The sequence below is a fragment of the Rhinoraja longicauda genome, chromosome 14 (genome assembly GCF_053455715.1).
Source record: "Rhinoraja longicauda isolate Sanriku21f chromosome 14, sRhiLon1.1, whole genome shotgun sequence".
NCBI classification, from domain to species: Eukaryota; Metazoa; Chordata; class Chondrichthyes; order Rajiformes; family Arhynchobatidae; genus Rhinoraja; species Rhinoraja longicauda.
This window is the reverse complement of record NC_135966.1, coordinates 18,711,172-18,734,093: the sequence shown is the minus strand read 5'-3', so window position 1 is coordinate 18,734,093 and position 22,922 is coordinate 18,711,172. Positions and strand designations below refer to the sequence as shown.

Genomic DNA, 22,922 nt, shown 5'->3' with positions numbered 1-22,922 from the left:
ATCATTGTTCCAACATTTTGTTATTTTTAAATTGCTCAGTACTTTCGATATCTCCTCGGCAGTTTCCCTTCCTTGTAAAAGATTGTATTGGAGACAAAGTAAAATGTTACGTTTAAATTAATGGTGGAATATATTTCCATATTTGCAAATTGTTATTTTGATATTTTTTAAAATCATGACTGCTTAATCACGCCCAATAAATGCCAGTTTTAATCACCAGTTTACAGCCATCTCTGTATAAACGTATATCCGTTGCAAACTTGTTTGCATCCATTGAGAAAAGGCAACTTGATCAATTGTCCCATTGTTGACTGAACTGGACAATGAACTGGAGATTGTCATTGGTCACCATTGTTTTATCTCCGTGTTATTATTGCAACTCCACCGGCAATAGATATCAATAATCTGCACCTCAAAAGATGTGGTGCGTCAATTTGATGTGCAGACCAGATGATGAAGTAAGAGTGGCGATTGCAGGTGTCAGTGGGGTTGTAGCATGGAAATCTCAACGCCTCTCGTTTTTTAAAGGTGACTAATTTTAGCCACATCGTTAATAATAATTCAGCGCCCATTAGAAAACCTCTTGCGTCCAATAGCGAAGGTGCGGTGGCAAATATTACGCAAGTCACTTTTCTGACAGTTCCCAAGTGGTTACCCTTGCCCTGGTAACAATGCGACACGCACTATAAAGACGTTTTCTGATTATTTCAAAGCAATTGTGTAAACGTCGGATGTGATGCTGGGTAGAAAAAAGAAACAGGCGACCCATTTGTTTTAAAGAGCAAATCTCCATCATTGGTGTCTTTAAAGCCCGTTCACTGCGATCCGCTCCTTGTTTTGCGAGCGCCTTCGCTAATAGCTCCGCAATGAGCATAAGCTGCCGTGGAATCTAATAAACGTACAACCCACGGAGCAACACACAGATGAGTGTGAAAGAGTGGCGAGCAGTAACTAGAACTTGGGTTTTTTTCCTTCCAATCCGGTGTAAATAGATGTGTATTGCACTCTCGCATAAAGCAGCGTGGTGTGAGCAGCAGCTGAGCGGACCGCAATGCCTTGTGCATATGTGTTGCCTTGTGCTGGTGAAGTGGGCAGGACAGTTTGATTTGCAGAGATTGTCCAGAAATTACTCTCAACGCGAGAGAGTGCGGTTCAAATTGTGGAGCGCTGGGCACGGATAGAGGACGCAAACCGGAATGATATTGCTTCGGGTTCTATGCAGCGGCCTGGGAATGCTAAACTTTCTCATTTCATCCTCTCTCTTGTGTTTGCAAATCGCCTGCCAAGGTAAGAAAACAAAACAGAAAGATGCTGGATTTACGCTTGAAGGAGGAAAGGTTTCTTCTAACTTCGCGTTAGACTATTACACGGGAGCCCGAAACGTGCACTCCTGAACAGCGTTGTCTAATTACAGAAGAAATGTCTCTTTTTAATGTCATCATTTTGGGGTTAATGGTATATTTTCCTACCGGGAATTTTTTCGCTTTTTTTTTGTTTTTCTTTAAGGATCATTATCCCACGGAGCGGCTATTTTTTCAGAGTTTGGGCCAATCCCAAAATCGGGTTTGTTTTTAATGAAATATTTCAATTCGCAACTTCGGGGAGAAGTTAAACTCAAAGCCCCGGCTTTGTGAAAGCGTTGATTCCCGCAACTCCCCGTTGTTGTAACACGTTAAAGGAGCTGATTTAAGACTTATTTTCCGCTGGCCCTTTGTTGCATCTATCAAAGGTTATAAACTTGTCCGAACATCCGTTTTATCTGAACAGTCAGTAAATCTGTCGCCGTGTTATTACTGACATATTGTAACAGAATTAACATTATTCATTACAGGCTAACACCACCATTTAACGGCATTCCATTGTACCTGCTACTATTACTTGCATTTATTTTGTTAATAAACTTTTTCTTTTAATATCTGAATTTGAATGAGCAATGGGAATAGTGTGGCTCGTAAACGGTGCCCAGGGTCACTCGGCTGCAACCGTGCTGATGCGCTGTGCAATGTATTATGAAGGTTGAACAAATGGTTGATTTATCTATTATTTATCGGTCTGCACTAGGGCTTGGTTTCTGTCGTAGTCTTTCACATAATTTAAGGAAGATGTAGGTGGTTTTAGAGGTGAGTGGGAACGCGCCGGGCTGCAGAAAAGATCGGTGCAGCCAGCTGAGAATAAGTAGCCAGCTGACAAGTCTAGGCAGGGATTCCGGTTTTGAATTAAGTATTTTTGTCTTTCTATTAATGCCTCTTATTGGAAATTCCACGTTGTCCATTTTGCGACTTGTGATGTTAATTAAGCGCGTTTTATGTTTTAATTTTTGGAGCCCCGGTTTAGTGTTTTTCAGAGTGCAGGTAAACAATGTTATAGCAGGTGGGGAGAATGCGTCCCGAGAGTGGGAGTGGATGGGGAAGGAGAGGCAACGTGATACCTGGGCGAACAGAACATGGGAGGGGCTCTGGGATACTGGCTGGAGCGGCGTACACACCGGTTGGGAATAAAATGGGGAGGGGGGAGGCAAGTGTCGAGAGGGGATGGGTGTTTGGGGCGAGTACCCGAGACAGGTGCAGGGTCGGGGCGGATGTAGGGTGGGAGACAGGGGCGGGTTAGGGAGGGGGACATAGGGAAGAGTGTTGGGATGGGGGGATATAAGGGAGGAGCGGGTTATAGTGTAGGGTGCTGGATAGGGTAGGGTCACGGTGCCGGGGTGGGATCTTGGAGGCAGGTGCTGAGGCAGTGGTTACCCGGGGCGGGTGTATATGGTGGGGGACGGGAGCGGCGGTCAGGTGGGGTGGGGTGGGGGAGAGGGGACGTGTACCTGGGGCCGGAGTTGGGTGGGGAGGGGACATGTACCCGGGAGAATAGGGAATGCGGATGTGAGAGACGTGTACCCAGCCCGTGCTTTAGGGATGGGGGGGGGGGGGGAGAATAAATGTCCCCGGGGCAATAGTGCAAACAGAAGTGATGGGCAGAACAGCCGTGTCCCATCGTGGCGTGTTCCTGGTTCCATGAAGCTTACGGTGTTGCAGAAATAAGTTCAATCGATTAATTGCAGAAGCTGAGTGTCGGTTCTGTACTGCGCGGCCTCTAGTGAAAGCTTGGCTTGAATATTCGTTTGGAGTCGCAGGGGGTTTCAGTGGAGAAATCACCTCCGTCTCAATATTTCCTTGGGGGTAGGAGTTCTCCTTTTAACAACGCGGGGACGGGGTATAGATTGGCACTGAACGTGTGCACAGTCCCCCGGAGATGAAGGCAGATCGTCCGGATAGCTGGTCCACAGTCCGATGGATTCCATTCCCAGTCCTCAATCTGGCAATATCACTCCCCCCTCCCCTCCCTTAATAACATTAACCAAACTATAGGCTCATACTCTTCACATTAAACTACATCACATGAGAGGTTCGTGTCATGTCCATTTATATTGCGGCGCCTGGTGTCATATATCTTTGCTTTTGGCTATTTTGTGCATTGTTTTAAAGGTCCCATACCCGTGTGGGGTTTTGCAAGAGAACACCATATCGCAGGTTAATTTGGATTGCTAAAACCGTGGGAGCTTAATCAATTTTATATATATATACGCCGAAGTCATGCTGTTGTTTGGTGGCACCGTGCCATGTACTTTGCGTTCTTGCAGACGCAAAGTATTCAAGATGCCAGTAAGAAATGTAATTGAAGAAGCGTAGTTTGTGTACCAAATATAGGATGTTGGTATTTAAGTCCTTTCACAAATGATGATAAATGTTCTATTAGGATTTAAAATGACTAAATTGTTAAACAGGTGTCTGAGTGCCTTGGAGGAATACTAAATCAGTCACTGTGCATTAATTTAATTTTAAACTCTGCAAAGTTGTTCTGTTTTAATAAGTCTATTCATTAGCAAAGTACCCTTTACACATTTTCTAGTAATACATCTTGCATTAGTCTTCTTGTGTTACTGTCTGACATAGCAACAAACATTTAAAACATTTGCGTATCATTTTGCTATATTTCTATATCATTGTACTGTTTTTGGAAATAAAATCAATTATATTAGCATTAACTTAAAATTGAAACTTAGTTGCTCAATTTAATATGGTATCACACACACTCAGAATACAAAACAAAGGTAATTTGAGTTTTTTGATCTAGGTAACAATTTGAGTGTACAAACGGGATTTGTTACTGATGGTCTGAATGTACAAACTTTGCTAATATTAGTCATCCCAGTTCCTACATAAATCTTAGTCAATCGCATCTCGCATCTTTCAGTATATTCAAAGTCCTGTCATACCAACCATTTGCACCTCCTGAGTTACTCAGTGGTTTTATCGAGTATTTTTAATGGTTTCAATGTTTTGTTACTTGGTCTTTTATCAAAAAAGTATTCCAGGGAGGATGTGTTTAGATTTTGTGCCTGCTTTCTGCTCACAACTTTAAAAATTATTTATGAAACCATAAGAAAATAAAGAATGTTTAAAACTGACCAAGACATCCATACTTGAGCACTCCATTTATATATTGCCTAGGAGTAAAAATATAAAATTACATATGATTTTTTTCTGAGGAAATATGTCTACAACCATTCCACCACCATTATTTGTCAAACAGAAAGCTAACTTGTAAAATATTATTCCTACATCCTTAATTCAATTTAAAGTTTTCATTTTGTCAAAGCAGCTTTGTGATAGATGCTATGAACAAGTCTTTAATGAATCTGTATTGTATTGTATTTTCTCCTGATGCAGGTCAGGCAGCATCTCTGGGGAGAAGGAATGTTTGACGTTTCGGGTCGAGACCCTTCTTCAGACTGATGTCAGGGATGAGGGCGGGACAAAGCTAGGGTGTAGTCGGAGATAGGAAGACTAGTATGAGAACTGGGGAGGGGATAGAGAGGGGAAGCAGGACCACCTGAAGTTAGAGAAGTCAATGTTTGTACCGCTGGGGTGTAAACTGCCCAAACAAAATATGAGGTGCTGTTCCTCCAATTTGTGCTGGACCTCACCGACAATGGAGGAGGCCCAGGTCAGAGAGGGCAGATTTGGAATGGGAGGGGGAGTTGAAGTGCTGAGCCACCTGGAGATCAAGTTGGTTGAGACGGACTGAGCGGAGGTGTTCAGCGAGACGATCGCCGAGCCTGCGCTTGGTCTCGCTGATGAAGAGAAGTTGACATCTGGAACTGCGGATGCAATAGATGAGGTTGGAGGAGGTGCAGGTGAACCTCTGCCTCGCCTGGAAAGACTGGGTCCTTGGATGGAGTCGAGGGAGGAAAGGGACAGGTGTTGCATCTCCTGCGGTTGCAGGAGAAAGTGCCTGGGGAGGGGATGGTTTGATGAGTGGACCAGGGAGTTTCAGAGGGAATGGTCTCTGCAGAAAGCAGAAAGGGGTGGTGATGGGAAGAAGTGGCCAGTAGTGGGATCCTGTTGGAGGTGGCGGATATGTTGGAGGATAATTTGTTGTTTGTGAAGGCTGATAGGGTGGAAGATGAGGACAAGGGGGAACTCTATCCTTGTTACGAATGGGGAGAGGGGGAGCAAGAGCGGAGCTGTGGGATATTGGGGTGACCCTAGTGAGAGCTTCATCTGTAATGGAAGATTCTTGTATTTTTTCCTGTAAGGTTTATTTGAACTTGGACCAGGTTTACCATTAAACCCCTGTTTTGCTGGCTGGACTTCTTCTAAGGTGTTGCTACTTTTTTTCCCATTATTTAGTCATGTATTATTTTCAGTAAAATTACACTCAAACATTGTACAGAATGTTTTCATTTGAATGGTCACTTCTCGCCGCTTTTCTTATTCTCTTGGGAAGATAGCCTTTGGTCTCTGTTAAACATTGCCCACGATATTCCATATATAATCCACACAATTTAAATGAACATATAAACTGCACAGCAAGGTTGCTGAATTGCCAAGCTATAATTTTTGTTTTGCCCTTTTCCTTGAAGTGCAAACAAACTCTTTGAAAGAGTCGGGTAGACATATTTCTATTTGCTAATGTTTGACAATAACTTGTAATTAAAATTGTATTTTGCATAATTGCCATCATCATTAACATTTGAGACTGATTCCAGAACCAAAAAAAAAAAATTCCTTTCACACAATTTGGTTCTTCCCTTCAATTATTCTACCATGGACACAACCTTCATTTTAACAATAGTTATTTTAAATCCTGTGCAGTCATTTTTGTATTTCTCTCCAATGGACTTAAACTGTATGAAGCAAAGTGTCATGAGTTCCTTTATACCAATTATGTCTTTGTTTACATTTTTCAAAGTCCCAATTGTGTTGGTTCATCTACTTTATGATTGCTGTGTGCACAACGTATTTTTGTTTGGGGAAAGTCAAGAGGCCATGTTTGAGCATTCAAAAACTGGAGAACAATGTCACCAGCATTTCTGTTTAATGATAAATTGCAGCATGTTTCCAGAATGATTTCCAACTGAGTCAACTTTGTATAAAACATCGTGGTTTAATGCCTTGGAGATTGTTGTGCACTCCAATTTTCCCAGGCCAGAAGACTATAAAATGAAAGTTGATAAATATTTGGTTAGCCACAAAGTAACGTGGCGTGATGATGCATTTGGGATGAGTAACAAGTAGAATACATGCAATGTTAGCACCTTGGTGCACAAATCCAAGGCTTCTAAATGTTGGCTCCACAGGTACAAGGATGCGAAACAGGCTTGTGATATTCTAGCCTTCATTAAGTGGGGCATAATATAAATGCAAAGAGGTTATGGTATAACTTTTTCTAACATTAGTCAGATCACAGCTTTCTATTCTCACCATTGCAACTCCATCTTCCTATCGTATTTGCATTTCTGGTCACCACACTGCAGGGGGGTGGGTTTGGAATGGTGAGAATGCAGAGGAGATGTGCTGAAATGGAGTGTCTCAGTTATGAGAAGTGAATGAATAGACTTTTTGTTGCTTGGAGAAGTGGTTTAGGGTTATAAGATTAGATTAGATGAGGATCACGTGTTCATCCAGTGTGCGGCATTTGGAATGGTGGAGGGAAGTTTACTCACGATATTCAAGAAATCTAGATGAGTACTGGAATTGCCCTGGTACAGAAGGTTACGGACCAAGTATTGGTAAATGGGGTTAGTATAGATGGTTGTAACTTGGTTGGCATAGTTGTGGTAGACCAAAAGGCAAGCTTTCGAGTAGTGTGATTTAGAACCAGAGAAACATTGTGTCAGAGATGATGGCTTGCTGAATTTGGAGTTGCCTGCCTTTGCTGTCCATGTAGCCCCCACTCTAATTCTGAGAGATTGTCAGCATTTCCATTTGGACAGCGCTGACCTACTGCCTTGTTAGGATGGTGGGGGGAGGAGTTGGGTAGCATACTGCTGAAGCTACCGTCTTCTACATGCTATGCATTGAAGTAAATCCTACTATTAGAACAATTGTGCGCTAGATTTTCCTACCAGCCAATCCAACTGGGAAAGGCTGCGTAATATCTCCCTTATGTTTAATACTCTGTCAATATCCATTTTGTGAGATGTCTTCTAATCTCATTTAGATTTTGCTTCAGCAACTCGCAAAGTCAGGTTCAGCTTGTATATTTTCAGTTTATTGCCTGCCTTGTGATTTGAGACCTGCTCAGTGATTTTGCCCATATTGATGATCTGGTCTAACATCTGGGCTGGAGAAAATGAAAGCACTGGGAAGGATGCGATGTTATTGCACCTGCCAGATGTGAAGAGGTCTCGAGGTTATTCTTGTACCGAGTCTCTTGATGCTTCCTGATGGCTATGAAAGGATGAAAGAAAGACTTGTGTTAACAGATTTTTGCTGTCACTTACTACTCTCCTCATTGTACCTCAGATTTTGGCAGCACTTTCTAAACGTGCAGTCATTTAATTCCGTAAACATATTAATATATTGAGTTGGTCATAAATGAACTAAAGGTCAGGACATTCACCTTCTCCATCTGCTGTGTGTTCAGAGAGGTTGCCGACCATGAACTTGTCCTTCTTCAAGATTAATTGTCCGATGTCATCTGAATTTCTGTGTAAGCCAAAGAGCATTCATAAAAGTGAAATGACTACACAACTGTTGGTGTATCTGTATTTAAAGGCAGTGTTGAAAGTCAGCTATGAAATAAAGGATCTCTTAATGTTTGGACAATAGGAAATTAATTGTAAAAGATGAACGTGTGTAAGGAGATATTAAGTGTGCAAGTTGGGGACAATACTGTAAGGATTGGTTTGCATCGAAGGCTGAAGCTCAATGCAGGGAATGGTTGTTATTTTTTGGGAGTTTGCAAGCTGTCAGTGTATTTTGTTACCTTGTATCTTGATCAGGGAATTTTGATTTTGTGGCAGAGGAGATTTTGTTGTTTTGGAGATCCTGTTGCCCCTACAGAATATATTCTGCATTGAAATGTCAGAGGTTGCTTGTCTCAAGAACCGTTTTATTTTTGCCTCTTTCCAGCTTTATTTCCACGTTGATCTGAAAACATTTTGAAGCTCTTTTGCTATTTCCTTTTCTGCTTTGCATCTTGCCCCTTGCTTCTACGTTTGACACTGGGCTGGTTCCTTTTTATCCTCTCAATTTTTCCTGATCCAGGACCAGCTATTCGTTCGCTCGAGGTATATTCGTTCGATAGTAGGGTTAGCCATTTTATTATGACTAACACCCAGGACGTGACTCTTATGTTTGGTGCAATTTCTGCTCATGAAGATGCTGAAAAGCAACATCGGGGGAAAATGATTTCAAATCGATATTCCAGTTTTTAAAATGTTTAAGTAGCAGTTACATTGCAGTAACGGAGAACGGGCAGAACATAATATGATGTCCCCTAATCAATTGGGTTTCATGATGTGATCAGTAACATAAGCAACACACTAACCACAGACTAAAATGTTAGCAGGCTATTGAGTCCAAAGTGCAGAGGAGGAAGTAGATTAAGTAACTGGCTGAAATGTCCAAGATGCAATTTGATAAAGGACAACATATTTAATAGCTGAACATAAACCTTGTCGATTGACTGCCGTTGTACCAGTTGATCAATATTAATTTTCATCTTCATGTCTAAGTTGATGTAGCTGCGAAGGTGTAGCTACTTGTACTGACAACGGAAGTTAGCAAAAAGGGCAATACAAACTGAAAAGATGAGGTACAATGTGAAGCTGGCCAAGAATATAAAGGACAGTAAAAGCTTCTTTAGGTATGTTAAGAGAAAAAGATTAGTAAAGACAAATGTGGGTCCCTTGACACAGAAACGGGTGAAATTATTATGGGTAACAAGGAAATGGCAGAAGAGTTGAACAGGTACTTTGGATCTGTCTTCACTAAGGAAGATACAAACAATCTCCCAGATGTACTAGAGGACAGAGGATCAAGGGAGACAGAGGAACTGATAGAAATTTGCATTAGGCAAAAAGTAGTATTGTGTAGACTGATGGGACTGAAGGCTGATAAATCCCTAGGGCCTTGTGGTCTGCATCCCAGGGTACTCAAGGAGGGGGCTCAAGAAATCGTGGATGCATTGATGATCATTTTCCAATGTTCAATAGATTCAGGAGCAGTTCCTGTGGATTGGAGGGTAGCTAATGTTATCCTACTTTTCAAGAAAGGAGCGAGAGAGAAAATGGGGAATTATAGACCAATTCTTAAGGGGTTGGACAGGCTAGATGCAGGAAGATTATTCCCGATGTTGGGGAAGTCCAGAACAAGGGGTCTTAGTTTAAGGATAAGCGGGAAGTCTTTTAGGACCGAGATGAGAAAGTTTTTTTTCACACAGAGTGGTGAATCTGTGGAGTTCTCTGCCACAGAAGGTAGTTGAGGCCAGTTCATTGGCTATATTTAAGAGGGAGTTAGATGTGGCCCTTGTGGCTAAAGGGATCAGGGGGTATGGAGAGAAGGCAGGTACGGGATACTGAGTTGGATGATCAGCCATGATCATATTGAATGGCGGTGCAGGATCGAAGGGCCAAATGGCCTACTCCTGCACCTATTTTTTATGTTTTCTATGTTTCTATGTTAGCCTGACAGCGGTGGTGGGAAAGATGCTGGAGTCAATTATTAAAGAGGTAATAACGGTGCATTTGAATAGCAGTAAAAGGATTGGTCCAAGTCAGCATGGATTTATGAAGGGGAAATCCTGCTTGACTAATCTTCTGTAATTTTTTGAGGATGTGACAAGTAAAATGGATGAAGGAGAGCCAGTGGATATAATATCTAGACTTTCAGAAAGCCGTTAAGGTCCCACATGGGAGGTTGGTGAGCAAAATTAGAACACATGGTATAGGACTTGGAGGAGTACACATCAGCTGTACTCTGCTACATCCAAAACTGTGTTGACTATGTCACCGTCGACAAACGTATCCGGTTGTATCCCAATCAGAAGCCCTGGATGACGAAGGATGTCAGGTCTCTCCTCAAGGACCGTAACACCGCCTTCAGGTCTAGTGATAGAGCTCTATACAGTGCTGCTAGAACCAACCTGAAGAGAGGCATCAAGGATGCCAAAGCGTCCTACAAGAGGAAGATTGAGGACCACTTCACCAACAATGACCCATGGCGGGTATGGCAAGGCATCCAGCACATCACCAACTACAAGACCAGCAACCGCACGACTGCCGGCGGCGACGCCTCACTGGCAGAGGAACTTAACTGTTTCTTTGCTCGTTTCGAGGTGAAAGCTACAGTGGCAGACATAACACCCTCTCCAGCACCTGACAACCACATCTTCACTGCAGGAGAATGATGTTAAGCGCGTGCTCAGAGCAGTGAATCCCAGGAAAGCTGCAGGCCCCGATGGTGTGACGGGAAGAGTGCTGAAGGAATGTGCAGACCAATTATCTGAGGTCTTCACAAAAATCTTCAACCTGTCCCTTTTAAAATCCACCATCCCCCCCTGCCTGAAGTCCGCCACAATCATCCCACTGCCGAAAAAGTCTGTCATCAGCGGCCTTAACGACTACCGTCCGGTAGCTCTTACACCGGTCATCACAAAGTGCTTCGAGAGGCTGGTCCTGCAGCACATCAAAACCAGCCTCCCACCCACCTTTGACCCATACCAGTTTGCCTACAGAGCAAATAGGTCTACAGGGGATGCCATCGCCACTGCTCTTCACACTGCACTGACCCACCTTGAACACCAGGGGAGCTATGTGAGGATGCTCTTCCTAGACTTCAGCTCTGCCTTTAACACAGTCATCCCGAGCCGACTGGTTACCAAACTTTCTGACCTAGGATTTTCCCAAACCATCTGCCAATGGATCAAGGACTTCCTGACCAACCGCCCCCAGACCGTCAAAATAGGCCCTCACCTCTCCTCCACCATTACACTGGGCACCGGCTCACCACAGGGCTGTGTGTTGAGCCCCATCCTTTACTCCCTCTACACTCACGACTGCGCCCCCACCCTTCCCACCAACACCATCATCAAGTTCGCGGATGACACGACTGTGGTTGGACTCATCTCAGGAGGAGATGAGACAGCCTACAGGGATGAAATCCAAAGGCTGGCAGCATGGTGTTCAGTGAACAATCTTGTCCTGAACTCCTCCAAAACAAAGGAACTTATAATAGACTACAGGAAAACCAGTGCAGAACACGACCCACTCTACATCAATGGGGTCTGTGTGGAAAGGGTACCCGCTTTCAGGTTCCTGGATACGCACATCGCAGAGGATCTTACCTGGTCTACCAACACCATTACCACAGTGAAGAAGGCACAGCAGAGACTCCACTTCCTGAGGATCCTCAGGAAGACCAACCTGCAGGAGAAGCTCATGATGTCCTTCTATCGCTGCTCCATCGAGAGTGTGCTGGCATACTGTATAACCACATGGTATGCCAGCTGCTCAGAAAAGGACAGGAAGGCCCTTCAGAGGGTCATCACGACGGCCCAGAAGATCATCGGCTGCTCACTGCCCTCCCTGGAGCACCTGTTCAGCCTGCGCTGCCTCAGTAGAGCAGGAAAAATAATAAAAGACCCATCCCACCCCGGCCACCGTCTGTTTGTTCTTCTGCCCTCTGGTCGACGTTTCAGGTCGATCAAATCCCGAACAAACAGACTCAAGAACAGTTTTTACCCCAGGGCCATACGAGAACTGAACACCACTTTCTGCAATAGGTCACACTGTTAAAACTTTTGTATTTAATATATTGGTATTTATTTGTTTTGCATTTATTGCATATATGTTTTTTACGCACCGTCAGGATTGCTATTTTTTAATTTCGTTGCACTTGTTGCAACGACAATAAATGAATATTATTATTATTATTGGGGGTAGGGTATTGACATGGATAGAGAATTGGTTGGCAGACAGGAAGCAAAGAGTAGGAATAAACAGGTTATTTCCAGAATGGTAGGGAGTGGAGTGCCGCAAGGCTCGATGCTGGGGCCACAACTATTTACAATATATATTAATGATTTGGATGATGGAATTAGAAGTAACATTAGCAAGTTTGCGGATGACACAAAGCTGGGTGGCAATGTGAACTGCAAAGAGGATTTTAAAAGGTTGCAGGGTGACTTGGACAGGTTGAGTGAGTAGGCAGATGCATGGCAGATGCAGTATAATGTAGATAAATGTGAGGTTATCCACTTTGGCGGCAAAAATAAGGAGGCAGATTATTATCTCAATGGTGTCAGATTAGGTAAAGGGTAAGTGCAACAAGACCTTGGTGTCCTTGTACAACAGTCACTGAAAGTAAGCGTGCAGGTACAGCAGGCAGTGAAGAAAGCTAATGGCATGTTGGCCTTCATAACAAGAGGATTTGAGTACAGGAGCAAAGAAGTCCTTCTGCAGTTCTATTGGGCGCTGGTGAGACCACATCTGGAGTATTGTGTGTAGTTTTGGTCACCTAATTTGAGGAAGGACGTCATTACTAATTGAGGCAGTATAGTGTAGGTCCATAAGGTTAATCCCTGGGATGGAGGGACTGTCAAATGAGGAAAGATTGGAAAGACTGGGCTTGTATTCACTGGTGTTTAGAAGGATGAGAGGGGATCTTATAGAGATGTATAAAATTATAAAAGGGCTGGACAAGCTAGATGCAGGAAAAATGTTCCCAATGTTGGGGCAGTCCAGAACCAGTCTAAGAATAAAGGGGAGGCCATTTAAAACTGAGGTGAGAAGAAACTTTTTCACTCAGAAATGTGAATCTGTGGAATTCTCTGCCACAATAGGCAGTGGAGACCAATTCACTGGATGAATTTAAAAGAGTTAGATAGAGCTCCAGGGGCTTGGGGAATAAAGGGTTATGGGGAGAAGCCAGGCACAGGTTACTGATTGTAGATGATTAGCCATGATCACAATGAATGGCGGTGCTGGCTCAAAGAACCAAATGGCATCTAAATCAAGGGTGTGAATGGACAATAGCGAAATAAGTCGATGTTTGAATTTGTAAAGTATTTAACTAATGGCCATTAATTTTTGAGATTAAAAGAAATGGGTAAACATCTTTTTACAGAAGGAATGATTTAATTGAGGTGCCCTAAATGAATTAAGTTGACCATTTAGTAAGGGTCAACTCTCCCTCCCAATAGAGGACATATTTTCAAAATTCAAACCAAATCAATCATAAATTAATCCCGAGAGTTTTCTTTGAAAACAGAATGGTGAGAATGTGGAAGGTTATTCACAATGGGACCGGGACTGCAGAATGAATCAAGGCATTCAAAGGGGGTCATGATACTAATTCAGGAAGCAATGGTTCCTGAAGCTATTTTTGTAAACTGTTGACACTGACTTAGACTCAATAGATGAATGACTTAAACTTACTTGGGGTTCAAATAGTTGTAGCTCCTGTCTGATTTTTTTTTAAATTGCTGCTTCATACTGCTAAGAGATTAGAAGTGACAATGCTTTAGTATCTTGTCTATTTTTTCAAATTATTGCATTACTAGTGTGATTTTATAATTCTGAATTTGGAAGATAGATGCCTACTTAGCTTGAGTAGAATTTATAGTAAGTTTCAATTTTTGATATTGACATGAGAATCAAAACTGCTTTTGCTGCAGGGTCAGACCAATCTGGAGCTGAAATTCCACAACTCCATCTGTGGTCCTAACTAGCCAGATTTCTGTCGGCTAAGCAGGCTAAATAGATTTTGGGATCTGTGTCAAAATGATTTGAGTAGTTGTATGATATACTAAAAGGTGAGCAACTTAGTGGTATTAAGACCAAACCTAAATTGCCATTCAGAATTGGAATACAAATACCGGAGTGATGAAAGGATAAAACTCAATGATGTATCAGTCAAAAGAAAAAAAAATTATAATGCAACAAACCGCTTGTGAATTTCATTTCACGTACCCAGATGTAAAGTGTTGAAGTTTTATTCTTTGGGGAAAAGACTTAAATATGTTAAGAATGACACCGTTTCCCCCATTCCTTCATTATATGCACGTGGTGGCTAATTGGATACCATATGCCACTGTATTCTCAGAGAATGATCAACTGTTACAATACAGATGGTTTAGTCATTGTACAGGACCCAAAAAGTAACATAATGTTGGCATTAATAATCTGCTTTGTTTATGGGAACTTGCTTCAAAACATGATTTCTATTGATTTGAACTGGATTGCATGTAATTCAACACTTGCACTGTATCAAATTGTACCTTGCATGGTATGAATTAAAAGCCCCACACATGCATTATAAGGCACTCTAATTGTGATTTTGCACAGGCTGTCTATAGTCAACTTGGTCTGAATCATTTTAAATTGAAGCAATTTAAAGCTGGTTGTCCACGTTTGTATTTTCATTTGGCAACAGGACTAGATGGAAATATTTTCATAATTTACGTAGTAGGTAGATACAAAGAACTGCAGATGCTGCTTTGCAAAAAAAGTGCTGAAATAACTCAGTAGGACAGGCAGCATCTCTGAAGAACATGGGTGACATTTTGGATTGTGACCCTTCTGGCTGATTGTAGTTGAGGGGAGAAATGTGGAAGAGAGATGGGACATCGACAAAGCCTGGCAAGCGATCAGTGGCTGCAGATGAGATAGGGGTTTGAATGGCAGATAGTTGGACAAAGGCCAGAGATGAAATGATGAAAAATTGTGAAATAAGGAGTCAAAGAGCACATGAAATGTGGTCAGTGGAAGAAATATAGGTAGTTGGCGATGGGAAAGGGAGAAATAGGTGTGTATCCAGATGGGGCTTGGGGAAGAGAGTCAGGGAAAGGGGGTGGGATGATATGTTTGTAGATTAGTTCATTAAAATTGGAGAATTTAATGTTCCTCCCACTGGGTTCTATGCTACCCAAGCAGAATATATGATGCTGTTCCTCCAGTTTGTGCATGGCCTCACTCTGGCAATGGAAGAGGACCAGGACAGAAGGATATGGGAAGGGGAGTTAAAAATGGTTAGTAATGCAGGCCACGGCAGATCAAGCTCTAGACTTTGGCAAAGTGGTTGCCTGGTCTACTCTTGGTCTCAGTGATGTGAAGGGGGCCACACTGGGAGTACGGAATGCAGTAGATGGGATTAGAGAAGGTGCAAGTGAACCTCTGTCTCTTGTGGAAGTACTGCTGGGGTCCCTGGATGGATTGGAAGGAGGCGGTCCTGGGAAAGTTATCCCATCCAACTCAAACCATTTCCTCCCCAGATACTTTCCCCCGAAACCTCCTGAGGTTGTTCTCCATGTTCTCCGGAGGCGCTACCTGGCCTACTTCGATAAGCCAGAACTTTGTGTCTTTACATAGCGGGTACCTGTGGTTCAAAAGTAAATTAACAACTCTCTACTGAATATAAAGCAAAGAATTATGAACTTTATTGAGCTTATGGCAAAGCTTTCATTTTGGAAGCTCAGAAATGGTTCCATACTCCAAGTACTTGTGGCATTGAGGTAATTGCTGAAGTGTGGCATAGCCTGAACATTATTGAAAGATATTGGGGACTTCTGCACCTCCAATAATCCACCATAATTGGTAATTTTAAAACTTGGTTGTTCGGCTTCCTTTTTGTTAGCACATTGAAGTTCTTTAGCATGTTATGATAAAAGCATTAAGGAAAAAGGGACTGAAAATAAGGTAAATAAGGGTGGGCTGTCTTGTTTTTTATTGTGCTATGACATTTTTGTCTTTTACAAAGCCAATGTTTTAATGTTTTTGTATTCACTGACACATTTTGCAAAAGCATTAAATGAGTCTGCTACCAGACTTCAACTAGATACTAAAGCAAGAGGAATGAAAGCACAGCAATCTAGAGTAGTACATGTTTAAGTGCAGTTGAAATATTGAACCAAGATGCAATCTTTCACTGAAATGGGCAACTTGTGCATAGTTCTCCTGTTATTCAGTTTAGATGTTATTCCGAAAGATTAACTTGCATTATACTTTAACATTACTACGTTATAAGAGTAAAGATGTTCCAATTATATGTAAATTAAGTTTGCTGATATCAGGCTGCAAAATTTATTTTTGTTACTCGTATTAAAAATATTCTTAATTGTTTATGAAGGTTGCCATGGGTAATTGCAATTAGTTTTCCTCTACTAAAAGACATCAGTGAACTGGTTATTTTAATTAGGTTTACGGCTAAATGTTTCAAATTTTCCAAGGCAAAAACAAATTCTTGTATTACCTTGAATCCGAAACCCCCCCCCCGCAGATCGCAATTGTAAAATAAAGAATTCTGGTGACATTCAGCAGTCTGGCATCATTTGTGGACAATGAAATGCCTAATATTTTTTGGGGATCAATCATCTTTATCAAAACTGAACTGTCATTGATCTGACATTAACTGTTTCTCTCTCAGATGCTACCTGACCTGTGGAGTATTTCACAGCTCTTCCTGCTTTTCAAAAGTGTATCTTATTCTTCAAATTACTAGTCTAGTAACACAACAGCAAATACTGCAATCACAATGGGTGAAAGCTAAGGTATCAGTGCAAAAATACACAAATAACAAACCACTCCATGGTAGTACAAGAAGTGGTCCCTGGTGTTTTCTTCTGCCCAGGCATGGTTAGCATTATGCAGGCTGGTTCATGAACCAGATTGCTGTAAGGAAAGTAGCGGTTCATCAACCCAGTGGTGTGGCACTTCGGGTTTCTGTACTTCCTGCCTGATGGTAGCAGTGAGAAGTGTGCATGGTGCAGATAGTGGGAATCCTTGATGATAGTTCATAAGTTCATAGGTTGTACAGCAAAAATTGGGCCATTTGGCCCATTCAATCATTGCTGATCTATCTTTCCCTCTCAACCTCATTCTCCTGCTTTCTCCCCATAACCCCGACACCCCTGTGAATCAAAGTAGGTGCCAACTTGTTGAATGAGCACCTCATTGAAATGTTTACAATGGTGGGAGGGCTGAGCCTGTGATGAACAAGACTGAGCCTATGACTCTCTGCAGTCTCTTCTGTTCCAGGACATTGGAAGTGATGCGACCTGTCAGGATAGTTTCTCCAGTATACCTGTTGAAGGTTTGAGAAGTTGAAATCTTTTTAAGCTTCTGAGAAATTAAAAGGGTTGCCCTGCAGCCACTTTGATTACATCTATGTTCTTGACCTGTCGGGTCATCTGAGATGCTAACATCAAAGAATTTGAAGCTGCTAACTCTCCTTCGCTGACACACCAATGCAAACTGGCACGTCTCCCATTTGGCTACCCTTTTCTGAAGTAAATTCGTTTTTTCGTTTTGTTGACATTGCGACCCTCTAGTCTCTCATGATTTTATCCCCTCAGCCTCTGATGCTCCAGAGAAAACAATCAATCCAAGGTTGTCTAACACATTATTTCAGCCCCTCTAAGCTGGGCATTTTCCTGGTAAACCTCTTCACCGTCTCCAAAGCCTCCAAATCCTTCAAGTGGCAGAATTGCACACAATACTCCAAATGCAGTGTAGCCAAAGGTTTGATTTAGTATGACAAATTAAATCATAGCAAAAGGAGCCATTGTTTAAGTATTCTTTGAGTATTATTAAGGTTGGTAAATTACCGCCGAGACAGTTATATTATTTTCTAACTGAAATTCTATCAAGCAAGCTTGCGGCTGGTGTTTGTCTGGTGGTTTGCCTGTGTTCAACCATTCCCCCTGCTTTTTCATTAATTGGCTGTTAAACTTGACTTATCACTGGGATATTATTCCTTGCTAATCAGTGCCTATTTCGTTCAGGAAGACTGTTCTGAGTTTGAGCGTTTATAATGTTGGCGGTGTGGGGGTAACTGCAATGCAATCCATGCCTCGCCTTCACCAGTCTAATAGGGTTTACAAGATGGCAATTAGCAGAGAGAATCTTTGTCACTTTTGCTTTCCTATCACAGATGTATGAAAGCTATTGTAAAGTTTCTTCTACCATTTCAGATGAGTTGAACTAACTTGCACACTTGTTAGTGAACAAAGCTGAAACTTTGTTATTAGCTCTTCAGTTTTGCTGAGCCTTTGAGAGATCCCAGAGCTGATGACTAATTTTAACCATCCTGGCTTGCACTGAAGAATAAAGAGCTCGGAAAGCTTTTGTTCTGTCGTGATTGACAGTAGAATATGAACTGAGCAAGCCAAGTTTGATCAAATGCGTTCCTATCAGGTCAATTACAGACATCAGCATTTTGGAGGGTATGGTTTAAGTACTCTCCATGAAATTGATATTTTGCCAGTGTTAAGTATTCTCATGACTTTTTCTTCGATAAAACTGTATGACTTCTTGAGTGTTTTCAGCATTTATATTTTGGAGTAATACAGCACAGAAATGGGCCCTTCAGCCAACTGTGTCCGTTCTGGCCTACAAATGATGGTCTCTGATAATCACATTTTGTAGCACCTGGCTATTTGTTTTCTCTTTTAAGTACTCATCTAAACATTAAATACCACTGTAACCCCTCCCCCCCCTCCCTCCAGGGAGAGGGAGGGGGGGGAGGGGGGGTGTACAGTGAAAAGCTTTGGTTGCATGCTAACCAGTCAGTCGAAAGACTATTCATACATAGTTGCAATCGAGCAATCCACAGTGTACAGATGTACGATAAGGGGAATAACGTTTACTGCAGGATAAAGTCTAGTAAAGTCCGATTAAAGATAGCCCAAGGGAAAGCAATGAGATGGATGGTAGCTCAGGACCGCTCTCTAGTTGTTGAGAGCATTCTCAAACATCCTTAAATGTTGTTAATCTTTTGTCCCTTAAAACCTGTAACCTATATTTGTCATGATTTTTGTACATTTCATCAGGTTATGCCCTATTAGTGTTCTCTGTAAGGAAAACTAACCCAGTCAATCCATTCTCTCCTTATTGCTGGTATAGTCCATCTTGGCCAACATGCCTTGGAGCAAATATCCTATTGTACTTTTGGCAGTTCAATTGCATCCTTCCGATTCAGGGACAGTTCATTTGAGTTTAAGAGATTTTGAGTTTAGAGATATAGCGCGAAATTGGGGCCTTTGGCCCACTGAGTCCGCGCTGACCAGCAACCCCCATGCATTAACACTATCCTACACACTAGGGACAATTTAAACTTTAACTAATCCAATTAACCTACAAACCTACACGTCTTTGGAGTGTGGGTAGAAACAGGAGAACTGGTCGCAGGGAGAGCATACAAACTCCGTACATGGTCAGGATCGAACTTGGTTCTTTGGCACTAAGGCTGTAAACCTACCGCTGCACCACCATGCCACCTCTGTTCTTATCAGAGAACTGAAACTATCAACAACTAGAGAGTGATCCTGAGCTACCATCCATCTCATTGCATACCCTTGGGCTATCTTTAATTGTACTTTACTGGACTTTATCTTGCACTAAATGTTATTCCCTTTATCGTGCATCTGACTATGTATAAACAGTCTTTCCACTGACTGGTTAGCACGCAACAAAAGCTTTTCACTGTACCTCTGTACAGGTGACAATAAATTGAGTTATTGTGGTGATCAGAACCAAATATTGTTTCTATTTTGATATCTGGCCACTGCAGTAATTTTCTTATTTCTCTTCAATATATTTTTATTCTTAACCTTTTCAAAGTCCTCCCTCGGAAGGCTAACTTTATTTTATGAGCGCAAACTTGTTTTTGAAATAGCCATTTCTCAGTGGTGTTATGATTTGGATGTTTTGGGAATTGGACCTATGCCCATGATGATTTGAGATGAGTCAATTTCAGTTCTGAGAGAATTCTTGTAGCCATCAGTATGGAGACTGCCACTCTTGATAAATGTAAAAGAATCCCCATGGGCAAAGAGATCAAGGATGATGCTGAAATGCGGAAACTACAGTGTGCAAGAAAATTAAATACACAGAAGCTGAAATGAAACATGGACATTTGGAAAGTGCTTGTGCTATATTTGGGAACCAACTTAACACTGAGTCTGGGACACTGGGAAAGGATAAAGCAACGAGTAGCTTGGAAATTAAAGAATCCATATCTAAAGATGCCCTTCATTCAAAAAGTTAAATTGTAAACATCTAAATTGTAAAAGGCTACTGCCTTTTATTTTATCGCGTAGCTCTTTGTTAGCAGTCGGCGAGGAGGTCGGTGCAGAGGTTATTGTGGTTGGAGGTCATTGTTGAGGTCACCGGCAGTTGAGGATAGACCATATGGTAGCTGGAGGACGCACCTTGAGGAACAGAGGAGGACCTGGCGAGGGAGGACCACTGAGGGTTGGGGGGGGGAAGAACAAAGGAGGACCAGACATGTGGGGACCACCGTGAGTGGGGGAGGAAGAACAAAGGGGTATCCCATGTGTGCGGACCACCAAGTGTGGGGGGAAGAACAAACAAGGACCCGGCTTGGGGGATCGGCCCGAAGGGAGGTGGGGGGGGGGGGAGAACCTGGTGCGGGATATTTCGTAACTTTGTCAACGCCCTTTATGTGGCGATCATTTGCATACCTTGGGTATGCAAGCAAAGAATTTCATTGTGACTTGTCACGTGTGACAATAAAGCATTCATTCCAATAAAGGTGCATGTGCAGGTTTGAGTGCAATTACTGTGATGGTGGGAGATGGCTGAGTTACTACGTGAACATGTTGCATCTGTCAACACTGGGGAACCGATCACTGCCAATACAACAGTGAAAGGGGAAGCACTAAATAATTGGGTTCGATAAAAAGGAAAAAAAACTAGGGCAAGTTATGCAGCACTCAAAAATAGAAACATGACTGGTGTGGATGGGTGTTTTCAAGGCTACTAAAAGAAATGAGAGTGCAATAAATCAGGTAATTTCTGAAAATAATGGAATAAATAATCTAAAATAGGTATACTAAATAAAGTATACTAAAATAAAGTGAACAATGTAGATGCCCAGAGTCTCTTGCCCAGAGTAGGTGAATCGAGGACCAGAGGACATAGGTTTAAGGTGAAGGGAAAAAGATTTGTTTAGTTTAGTTTAGAGATACAGCGCAGAAACGGGCCCTTCAGCCCACTGGGTCCACGCCGACCAGCGAACCCCACATATTAACACTATCCTACTAAAACACTAGGGACAATTTTTACATTTACCAAGCCAATTTACCTACAAACCTGTACGTCTTTGGAGTGTGGGAGAAAACCGAAGATCTCGGAGAAAACCCATGCGGGTCACAGGGGGAACGTACAAACTCTGTACAGACAGCATCCGTAGTCGGGATCGAACCTGGGTCTCCGGTGTTGCATTCGCTGTAAGGCAGCAACTCTACTGCTGCGCTGCCGTGCTGCCCTTATTTGATAGGAATCTGAGGAGTAACCTTTTCCACACAGGGTGGTGGGTGTATGGAACAAGCTGCTAGAGGAGGTAGTTGAGGCAGGGACTATCCCAACATTTATAAGCAGTTAGACAGGCACATGGATAGGACAAGTTTGGAGGGATATGGACCAAATGCTGGCAGGTGGGACTAGTGCAGCTGGGACATGTTTTCCGGTGTGGGCAAGTTGGGCCAAAGAGGCCTGTTTCTGCACTGTACCACTCTATGACTCTACTTTTTGTTTGATTTTTCAATATGTAATATTCTTGCTATTTAATTTAAAATGGATAATTATGTAAATCTTTATTGTATCCGCTGATATTTAACTGCATTTGACTGCAAAGTGAGTAGAATGTAAGTGCATTAGTGTTAATCTTTGTTTACAATGCTTAAAAAGATGAAATGCTTAATTACAATATCAACCATGCAATGTGCACAATTCCAGATTTATGAAAATTGTCGTCTTTATACCACTAGGAATAAAATATTATAATTGCATCAGATTACACATTTGAACGATTTTTTGCAATTTAAATCGATGTATCTGTGGCTTTATGAAACCTCAATGTATTAGCTGTAGAATCAAATGGGAAAGGAGGATACTTGATCCAATGAGCCTGCACTTTCCCTTTCCAAAACTATCTAATGATTTCAAGCATGGGTATTTTCCCATTGCCCTATAAATATTTTCACTTATCCAGTTGTATTCTTTATCCTTTATCTGTACATTGTCGATGGCTTGTTTTTAATCATGTATAGTCTTTTTCGAATGGTTAGCACACAACAAAAGCTTTTCACTCTACCTCCATAAACATGACAATAAACTAAAACTAAATCGAATCACTCTTTGAAAACTTCCATTGCTTCTATTTTTGCCACCATTAACCTGATGCAACCAGATCACAATTTTTGTGCATTTTTCTTATCTTTTCTCCATTTTGGCCTAACATGTTGAAATCTGTAGTTACCTCTAGTTACAGTAACTAAAAATGTTTTATTCTTTCCTATGCTTATGTTTTTGACTTGTAATCTAAGCAGAAGTTGCTGAGACCACCATGCTTGGCAGCATTGGTGAAAAAAGAAGCACAAAGTTAATATTTTAAAGACCAGAACATTAACTGCTTCAATCTGCAGGTGCTACCTTACCACGAGTAGATCCATAATTTTCTATCCAGAATTGAAAAATTGTACTGAAGATTAAACTATTTTAGAAATCTTCATTTGATATATCTTTGCTTGTGTACTTCATTCCTGTTGGTAAAGACGAGGATTACTTATGCTCTTTAAACTGTCTTTGACACTAGGCCTGAATCTTCCAAATGTGATGTACA

At 41.9% G+C, this 22,922-nt stretch overlaps 1 protein-coding gene across 2 annotated transcripts in view; it reads left to right on the top strand.

Moving 5' to 3' along the window:
• Positions 1-853: 853 nt before the first annotated feature.
• unc5a (unc-5 netrin receptor A) overlaps positions 854-22,922 on the top strand; it is a 353,822-nt gene continuing 331,753 nt past the window's right edge. For both annotated transcript variants that reach the window (XM_078411523.1, XM_078411522.1), the window contains exon 1: positions 854-1,287. In XM_078411523.1, coding sequence (XP_078267649.1) covers positions 1,197-1,287 — 91 coding nt within the window. In that variant the 5' untranslated portion in view covers positions 854-1,196. The remainder of the gene's footprint in view (positions 1,288-22,922) is intronic.